This window comes from Parambassis ranga, chromosome 12, assembly GCF_900634625.1.
Source record: "Parambassis ranga chromosome 12, fParRan2.1, whole genome shotgun sequence".
Taxonomy (NCBI): domain Eukaryota; kingdom Metazoa; phylum Chordata; class Actinopteri; family Ambassidae; genus Parambassis; species Parambassis ranga.
Genome location: NC_041032.1, coordinates 12653664 through 12664095, shown reverse-complemented (window position 1 = coordinate 12664095; position 10432 = coordinate 12653664). Strand labels below are relative to the sequence as shown.

At 44.7% G+C, this 10432-nt stretch overlaps 1 protein-coding gene across 3 annotated transcripts in view; it reads left to right on the top strand.

Moving 5' to 3' along the window:
- The first annotated feature begins 1623 nt into the window (after positions 1 to 1623).
- The window catches only part of ntng2b (netrin g2b), a 56334-nt gene continuing 47525 nt past the window's right edge, over positions 1624 to 10432 (top strand). For 2 of the 3 annotated variants that reach the window (XM_028417850.1, XM_028417846.1), the window contains exons 1-2: positions 1973 to 2070; positions 3059 to 3823. In XM_028417850.1, coding sequence (XP_028273651.1) covers positions 3605 to 3823 — 219 coding nt within the window. In that variant the 5' untranslated portion in view covers positions 1973 to 2070; positions 3059 to 3604. Of the gene's footprint in view, positions 1928 to 1972; positions 2071 to 3058; positions 3824 to 10432 lie in introns of those variants that run through there. The other variant, XM_028417849.1, reaches the window with a different exon arrangement.

The window sequence follows — 10432 nt, the reverse complement described above, 5'->3', positions numbered from 1 at the left end:
GTCGTCGTTTTCTGTATTTCTAGTGCTGTCCCAGAAGAAAATTACCAAGAAAGTAGGAAGTACAGATATTGTTGCACATCAGCTCAAATATAGTATGCAAGGAAAGTTATTTTCAGTCATGCTTCATTTGTATTTCTACTCCACCATAGAAATGATTATGTGTAAATCTAATTTCAATCCAGAACCTTCCAAACGCCTCCACAAAACAAAATGTCGACCTTTACCTAAGTTATGCCCACTTCCACCAGAGAGTGCTTTGTTTTTCCTTGACAGGAAGAAGAATTTCATAGAAAAATAAAGGGCTATTACACATTCTACATGAGCTCCTTTGAAAAAATAGTGACAAGCAGGTGAGCTAGTGATGCACCTGGTGATATTTGACTCAAAAGTAGGTGAAGACCCTAAAACGGAGCTAAAAGAAAGACTGGAGAGAGAAATTTTAGAGAAAAGAAATGGAAGAGAAGTTTGTTGCGTAGGGGGAGAATTACAAACAAACATGCTTCAATGCATTTCAACCTAAACTATGACCTTTCCTTAAACCATGTGGGCAAAAATAAAACCACAGCGGCACAGCGAATTAAAATATAAAAGAAAAACACTATAGTCCACGTGAGAATTGCAGTCCAGCCTCATGGGCCAAAGAGCAAATGTTTCTGTTGTCCTTAGGACACCTGAGTGAGTGATGAATTACCAAATTGAAAATGTGTTGGTGAATAAGCAACTATATGCAAAAAAGTTTCCAAAAAATTGAGATATGCTCAGAACTTTGTCTCTCTGCTGCCCCCATATGGCAAAAAAAACTCTGAAGGTGAGGCCCAATGAAAAGACACTTTTTTGCAAATATATGAATTACTAAACAAGAAGTCAGCAAAAACTCATCCAAATGTGCGCTGCATTAATGTGTAAACATGTGGCTTTCTTTCCCTTTCAACCCTTATGAACAACGCACCACTGCAGCTGAGCAGCAGCACCTAAATGTGTAAATGCACACCATCATTTACATTTCAACTAGGCTACACGATTAGAGCACTGCATAATCATCCTATGGATAATTAATATTACATTCACTGCAGAAAAAAAAACATCAGCAAAAAGTTAATATGAGGACATTCAAGGCGATATTATGGGTTAGTGTTAGTGATAAATAATTCAATAAAGTGGGATAAGGTCACTACATCCACCAGCGCCGCAGCCACACTAAGAGTCGCGTCAGTGTTTGATGCAGTCAAACTGTTTTTCTGTACACATCTGGACAGATACGGTAACACCGGGTCCTTTAAGCCGAGCAGGCGGGTCCACACCGGACCCGAACAGTTTTGGAGCAGGAGCAGGAGCAGGAGCGGAGAGGGGAAGTTGCGCCGCCCCGGTTCAGGCAGCAGGGCTGGAGCAGATAAAAGCTCAGATAGTGATTAAAAGTGATGGTAAAAGGATTTAGCCCAGGCATTAACCGAGAGAGAGAGACAGACAGACAGAGAGAGAGAGAGAGAGGGAGAGACAGAGAGGGAGAGGGAGGGAGAGAGAGAGAGAGAGAGAGAGAGAGAGGGCGAGGAGGAGAAGGAGGGAGGGTGATATTTTCCATAAAGCCTTTTTTCTCTCTTTCTTTCTGCCCTTGAGCATTTCGGGTAAACCCGGGCTTGTAAAGTGGGAAGAAGAGGCGGAGAGGGGGGAAGAAGGGCGGGCACAAGCCTTTCCTCAAACTCAATATTTTATACTTTTGATACTCCTTGGCGCTGGATTCCGGTCCCTCTTTTTCCCAGGCTTTTCTAGATCTAGGACGCCGATCCACCGTGCGCAGCAGCCGTCCACGGTGTGATAAAAAAAAAGTATCCGGCAGGAAACAAACAGCGAGCCGGGACAGCAGGCTGATGACGGGAGTACAGTGAGAGCCGCAGCAGGGATCCAGGACCAGGACTACAGTGGATGATCGGTGGGGGATCTGTTTCCTTTTTTTTTTTTTTTTTTTTGGCCAAAGAGTGGAGGTTGGTTGGGGGGGGTGGTGGACGTGTGTGTGCACGTATACTACTCCACACAACACAAAGTGCTGACCTGCCTGACAGATGCACATTACAAGTAAGTGATTCACCTGATAGAACAGTTCGATGCATTGTGGTAAAAGCTGTCTGAAGTCTGCACCGAGAAGCTGCTCTGAGTTCCACGCTGTCAGGAGAGGCGATGTGACTTTCAGCTTTATTCACACGCATTGATGCATTTATTTGTGAACATACATTACAGCCCGGTGTGAGCGGTGCTGCTCGGTTGGGATGCACTAGTGTAGAAACTGACACACCCCTACAGGACTGTCAGCGCCGGGAAGGAGCTGTGGCGACTTCACTTGACAAGTGAACTAAGTCAGAGTCCGCAGGGGTTGCGTATGGGATAGGTTGTTCCTGTCAGTGAGGGCTGACAGTCAGATTATAATCCACGATGAAAAAAAAATTACAAAATGACTAATCCACATGCAGTTCTGTGCAGTTTATTCTCATAATTGCTGCAGAATATTGAACCTTTCTTTGCACTTTGAGCATAATCCCTTCTTTCGGCACATACTCCAATGACGCGTGCATGTCTCAGATGGATATTTCTTGCAGTACAATTATTACCATAACATCTGTATAGCCCACTCTCCTTCTCTAGCACTACAGGAGCAATTACAACTCTTGCACGCACAGGCGGCACCCGGCAGCAGCACGTGCTTTTACGCACACGGTTACCCCTCACCGCATGGTGCCCCCCCCCTTCCAGCGCCTTTAAATATGCATCTGTTTAAAGTATATGTCACTGAACGCACCGCAGGTTAGAGGTGGCTTTAAAGTAAAATTACCTTCCTTGTTAAGCAACTGAACGTGTCACAAATTAATTTAAAAGTTCGCTGTGTAGTCTGAAAATAAATGCCTGCATTAATGTCTGGATTATAATTACAGTCATTAAAGACTTGGAAAATAAAAATGCCCATAAATGTTTCAGAAGGAGTTTTTTTTTAAAGCTCTGTAAAATATGAGGGAGACATTCTGCATAGAGGACTAACTTGTTTTTTTTTTTTGTCCCCGTTTTGCCCCAGGACAATCAGAGGAGCTCAGCCAATCCAAAAAGGCCAATGGATATACCTGAAGACGCAGCAACTTCACCTGCATCCCCACAGCTCCAGCGTGTCCCTGCAGAACGCAGCTCTCTGAGGCATGAGTCCGAGTGAGCATCTCCCACCCAACATCCTGCAACACTATGGTTACAGTGCACGCTGAGATTCCTCTCTGTAACATTATCCGCCTCTCCACCCACCGCCCATCTTCCTCAGGAAATCAGCCGTCAAAACAAGAAAGTGTCCCTCTCTCGGCTCTCTGGGGGCCGTCAATATTTGTCAAGAGACACTGAGAGAAAGCTGCCGATACAGTGTTTCCCTTTCACTTGAAGGATTTACAAGCCTGGAGGCGAGTTTGCATCAAGTTCCCCTGCACCGCTCCGTTCACAGTCCAGCAGCATGGTGGTGATAGGAATGTCCACTTTTTCCTTATGATCACCGCTCCATGCGCTTCACCTCTCATCTAAAGCTCTGTGGCCCCCTCACCCCGTGCCGGACCCCGCTCCAAACACCCACTCCCATCCTGCCATGCTCATCCAAGCCGTGTTGCTGCTGCTGCTGCACTGCCTGGCCTCCACCCTGGGCCAGTACGAACTGTGCAAATCCCTGGTGAGCACGGACGAGGGCTCGGTGTGGGAGCATTACGCGTGCCAGCCGAAACCCGCGTCCATGAAAGATTACATGCGGATCAAGGTGGATCCTCCCGGAATCACTTGTGGAAACCCACCCGAGAGGTTCTGCACTCTGGTGAGTTTATGTCGGGACACTTTTATACTTTTAAAATAAACTTTTAAAGTAGGAAAGAGGGACCACAAGCATGCAACCTGAAACACAAGGCTAGGCTGCCAAATTAAAGTTAATTGAAGAGTTACAACATAAAAAGCAAAGGCATGCATTTTTAAGTAAGGTCAGGGCAAATTCACACTATAAAAGCTACAAGAATCTGAAATGGATGACATAAAGGATTTGGCGCCCTCCCTGAGAGATGTCTGGAGGTGTTGTTTACATTAGTGTACACTTGGCAGCTGAGCATCCGGTTAGATTTTGGCTGTAAAAAGCATATAGTGGGACCTTTTATTTCCAAGGACAGTAAAGGGTGAGCAGCAGGAAAACTCGTTAAAATGTCTGCTACAGCAATATTTAATAAGAGTTCAGCCTGCAGGGCCGGTCCTGGCTAATGTAGATGTCATAATTTGGAATAAGGGTTATAAAATCAGAATCATAAGACTGCAATTCTTTGCCTTCCTGCCTCCTCAGTGAAAGTTTTATGTTAGAGGTTTGAGTCACTGTGTCTGTGTGTGAGACAAGTTTCGTCCTCTTGATGATCGGCAGCCCACTGTCACTGGGATGGCCAGTACTGAAGGTGCCAGACCCGTCTCAGCAGTCATGAGTCAAAATCTCACAAAGAGTGTCTCCACGGAGCGTTGGCCTGTCTACATCACATTATAAAATCATGTCATGCTGTTAATTAGCTGTTTGTATTCTGAGTGACTGGACATTTGCTGTCTTAAGACAGACTTTGTCAGACTGGTGTGTGGGGTCATTGAACAGGAGCAGAGCAGGATATTGTGGTCATGGATACCTAATGGTTAATGACTTGTTTAGTAGCGGAAACCACTGTTGTCCTGAGAAAAGCCTCTCCGATGACTTCTCTTGAGAGTGGAGATGGACAGAGGCAATGGAAAGAGGGTGTGTGTGTGTGTGAAGGGGGGAGGAGGAGATGCTCGCTGCCATAACGTATTGACGTCTGCCCCCTAATGGCCCTGGCCTGGAAACTTCTATAACTATGTTTCTGAGTGAGCAATGATGAAATATTGATGGGCTCCTTAATGGGCTTCCTTACAAGGGTTGGCCTGCGTCGCTTCATCCTAAGAATCCAGAGTGTGCGGCTGCTACTGCTGCTGCTGGGCTGATGAGACAGAAAGAAAGTGTGAGAGAGAGAGAGACAGGGGTGGAGGGTAGGACAGGAAGGAGTCTGGCCTTAGTCAGCGCTTTTTTTTTTTTTTTTTTTTGCAATGGACAAGGTCTTTATAGTTGAAAGTTCTGGTTCTTCTCATGGCATGTGTGGCTGAGGGGATTAAACCAGGCCCCCTAGTGCACCAGCAGGGGATTTAGAGAGAAGAGTTGAGATGAAAGTTTACTTTAGAAGTGAGGGATGTCAGACTCAAAGTTATACATAATTAGAAAGAAGAGAAACTATTTTTTGAAGTCTTTACATAAACCGAAACTATCCAGTACTTACAACAGGAAAATATTTACACATTAGCCTCAGTATCAATGAGCATCTTCATATCATCTTCCTCTAACACAGGATTAATCACTACACATCCGAGCAGAGGAATCAAGGCCATTACACCTCCTCTCTGTCTTTCTTCTGAATGCATCCAGTTGGGTATTGTTGGAGGGATATTGGTATACAGATCATTTATTTTCAGGCAAGCTGCATTTGTTTTCCCTTCCTCTTCTTCCTCTTGCCCCCTGGATTTGGCAGCTTTACAGAAAAGCCTGTTTCTTATCTAATTGGTATACATTTACATTCACTCATTCAGCAATCCCACAAGTCAAGAGAAAGTCAGGGCAAAATAACAAACACACACACACACAAAAACGACTGCATCACCCAATACGCAGAGCTGCTCATCCTTAATAAGATTTGAAACACACTGCGGAAGATGCAAAATATTTTTATCCCCCTCCTTCCTCACCCTGTGAGTGCTACATTTCACTCCCCCCCCCCCCCTAAAAAAAACTATGGGAGAATTCAATTTTTGGAGTTTTGATGTTCAGGCATACTGTAGCTTTGCCTGCTTGCATTGGTTTACAGTAGTTTTTGCTCCCTCCATCTCCACAGGGATGCATTTTTTCTACTCTATTTATCTCTCTTGTTCCCTGGGAATGCAGCATCCTTTCTCCTCAGCCAAACAGGCCAGCATGTTGGCTTCTTTCAACATGACGGGCTTCCAGCACTTTGACAAAGATGCTACTGTCACTAGTGCCGTGTTAGGAGCTTCAGTAGTTTCTTTGTAGTTCCTCTGTATGATAGCTATTATGGAGTTGTAGCTTGCAGTTGAGGGTGATGGAGTACGAAGGTTTGAGGTGGTATGTGGGGGGAAAAGCTAATGATGAGGGAGAGGTGAGGAAGATGCAAGCTTAGCTAAGCAGAAAGATGAAGTCAGACCACAGTTCCACAGTCATACACACAAAGCCAATAAAAAGAAGCTGCATTCACAAAGGCCTCGCTGTACTCTTGTTTGTTATTTTGCTTTTTTGGTTTTGAACTAAAACCTTCAATCAAACATCTCCCTCGGGGCCGAGAACAGAGAGCAGCCGAATGTAAATGTGAGGCATGTGCTGGAATGTACAGTGTGCACTGATGTTACACGAGACCAGAGGGGATGTGTGAAACGCGTGCACGAGTTGGCCAACAGTGCACGGTAGTATGTCTAAGAAAGACAAAAAAAAAAACAAAAAAAACAACACACCTTCCTGTTCCACAACACATTCGCCCGTTTTAGAAGGTAGAAATCTGCCAGCTCTAAAAATAGACATGAGAAGAGAGAGAAGCCGCGCAGCAGCGGAAGGGGAGCATGCAGGAAGGGGAGGAAGATGGCAGCTGGTAGTGTGGATCAGTGCATTCCAGACTGGGCCTATGGCCATACCTCTCACTGCCCTGCCAGACCCGACCGGCCTGCCCTGCACAGCGGTGGGCCATAAGGCCATGCAAAAAGGGCCAACCAGATCCAGCAGTGGGCCATTCTTGATGCACTCCTCTGGGCTAAAAAAAAAAAAAAAAAAAAAAAAAAAAAAAATTAGCCCAGGTGGCCTGCGTCCTAATAAAACACGCCCTCGGAGGTGATTTTGGGCGCAGCATGAGCAGGTTTGACAGCGCGGGCCATAATTAACGAAGGGAACGGGCTGCTAAAGAGAGCGACGGAGAGATGGACTGTACAAACAAGAGAAGTGGGGGAGGGTTTAGTGATGTAATGGTATGGCTTGCTTCCCCATTAGGACACAGTTGAAAGTGATCAGAGAGTGTTTAGATGTGTTGGCAGAACGGGGGGATAGTTATAAGTGAGATTTATCCCTGACTGAGGTGATACTAAGAAGGATTGGCTGCATGGGCTTAGACAGCCTGAGGTGAACTTAACAAACTACCTTGTCTCACCAATCAGGATCTCAGGACTGAGAGCTGTTTGAAAGGAAACAGAGTAGCTACATGTATGGAAGCTAAACAGCAAGCATTTGTAGGTCAGAACAGCTGTGAGAGAAGTGGCTAAAATATATATTTATTAATGTGTTTATTTTATGCAGCGATGAATTGCTTTTGTTCCAGAGGCTTTGACAAAAAAAAGTGACTTTGTTGTAAAGACGTGGCAACAAATCAAGTGCCAAATGCCCCCTAGCCTTCCAAAAAACCTTCAATGTATCAGAATACATTGATATGAACACAGAAAATAGTCCCCTGGAAACGCCTGCTCACAAGTATTTCTTTTTATTTGAAGTAAACTCAATTGATTTTGTTGCTTTTCAAAAGCACTCTGATACTGTCCCGCGTTTCCACATGAATTCTCAGTCTGATTCATAGACAGGAAGCGTTTTAAAACCAATTTAAGGGGAACTGTGACACACTCACTCACCTATCCCTGCTCTGATTGTCCTGGATCTAACCAAAGATTGATTAAAACCGCTGACAACCACCCAGAACGTCTGCCAGGTTATAGACAAGGTGTGCTGATTTTACACACTGTGCTTAAACATAAAAAAATAACGCATCACAAGCTTCTGTGGTTTACAGTTTAGTCCATGCTCGGCTGATCCTACAGAGTAATATACGAGGAATAAACCATTCTTTTCCACTCAAACTTTTTGGCAAGTTCTCTTGCACATTTGCTTGACTTTCTATAAAAATCAAGAGGGACAACTGTTTGTCTATATCTAGACAGATCTGCTTTTCCACCAGTTGGTGTCTGAGACATGTATACAGAGCCTCACATAAACCCTCAGATGATGAAATTCACACACAGACCCAGGCGTGCAGCTTTTCAGAAAAATTATCAGTGAGTGCACACGAGGCTCAAGGTGTCCGTCGGTGTAACTTGTCTGCCACTAACACCACAATGTGCTGCGCATGTGCTGGATTTGAATTAAAGCAGACTTTACTTGTACCTGCATTCGCAGAGTTTGTCTTTAAAACAATATAAAGACAACTACCTTATTTTCCGGACTATAGGTTGCACCGGAGTATACTAGCACTAGCCAAAAAAATGCGTAATGAAGAAGAAGAAACCATAGATAAGTCGCACCGGAGTATTAGTCGCACCAGCGGGCCAGCGTGAATCACTACGTTTTTAGCGCAACGTTGCCTCTTGAATTCCTCTTAACTTAAGTGGTGCGGCTGCAGGTCATTGAGAGTGACACATGCATTTCAACAAGTCCTCCTGCAGAGAAATGATTAGCTTCACCGCACAGAAACTCCTGTGCGCTCATATAGCTGTCTGGAATTAGCGACCTATCGGCCTATTGGCTAAGTGCAAGCACACGTTCCATGAATGTGCGCGTCACCTATGCTCAGAATGCAAAGTGTGGACAAGCTGGAGGTGGAAGAGAACCGTCAGGAGAGGGACAGAACAGCTACCATTATATTTGTAATGGGACGTCAGGACACAAGGCTAACTAATTGTATATTTTTTAAGTTTACGTTCATAAGTACAGCTTAGTATAGTAGTCATACCCAGCCAAAGGATGAAAAAAGTGCGACTTATATAGTCTGGAAAATACGGTAAAGGTGCAAGAGAAATGACCCAGAGCGTGCTGTGTGTGGGTCACTGTGTTCATGATCTGGCTGCATCCGCAAGGAACCACAATCCGAGTCTAAGTTACCCAGACCTCTGTAGCCCACTCATCATCTAAAAAAAGAATCATATTAGGATCTTTATTGTTTAGAGCTTTATAATTATTTCCCTGCTCCTCTGCTTCTCTTTCTCTATATCTCCTGTGATTGGTTTAGCTTTAATAACAGGCATAAATAAAAGATAATAGCTTTTTCCCTGAAATTCCTCATCCGAGCGTTTCAAGAAAACAGTAACTATACCTGACATCTTTCAGCGTAGTGCATCATCTGCTGTAGCTCAATTCTGAGACAGCTTCCTAATATAACTCGTCCTGGTCCAACCGTGATGATCTGAGCAGGACAAGCTCTGCCGCTGCTTCGGAGCAGCGTGGCGTCTCTGCTCCATCCTTCTTCTCTCCACCTCCTCCTCCAGTACAATCACACATGCCTACAGTAAACAGTTACTTTTGACTGTGCGCACACAGACACACGCACACACACACAGACATAAACAACACCCACCCACACAAACACACACACCTAAGACACATTTACAATTGCCAACTGCTGTTTTGCACCCAGTGAGGCATTTTACAGCAGGCACCCTCCACAGGTAGATAAAGTAAAATGCGGGAATATTCTTTACATGTGGTTCATATGTGGAGGCATTTTTCAGCTCACACACATAGATACACCACCTTCAGTCAGGGTAACAAGGGCCTCCAGTATGAAGGAAAATCCTCAGACAACAAAATAAAAGATTAACGTTATAAGTGAAAAAGCAATATCTCTTTCTCTTCCCCTGTGGCCTTTTTAATGGGAGGGTCATTTCATTTGATGTTTCTCCAAAACAAAATAAATTGTGTTCTCTGAGTGTGTGCCCCTGCCTTTATTCCCCTTGCTAGCAATATAACTTAGAAACATCTATAAGTGGAAGAGGAGGGAGAGGAAGGACAGAGAGGGCGAGGTGGCAACGGATCATTTATTTATTTTTTTTTTTTTTAGAGGGACATGTTTCATGCTTTATGCTAGCTCGCTATTTATGTAGCAACTGTACGGATGTTTGTGTATGATTATGTCACAGATGAAGATGCTCTGAGCAGTAGCATGAGCCAAATTTCACCACTTGAGGAGCTATTAATGACTGTTTGGGATCTGATTGTGAGAACAAGGAAGTCAGTCATCACAGGGGCATCATGGCGGCTGTTGTCGTGGAGACAGGATTCCCAGCGAGGATAATTGCTGGAGGGGCTTAGCAGCGCGGGCCACCTGCCGCAGCATTTGGCTGGGATCTGTGTGTGTACGTTTGTGTGTGTGTGTGTTTGCGGATGTTTGTATGTGCATCCTGGCATAGATAAAGTACTCAGCCAGACTAGCGGTGGTGGTAGTAGTAGTAGTAGTAGTAGCGGCAGAGTGGGATAAGGAGGACACGACACTCAGAGGGCTTAAGCCTAACCTCGTCTAAGTCGCTCATGGGGGATAAATATCTTCCGGCCTATACTAGTGTACATATCACCTCTACTGTA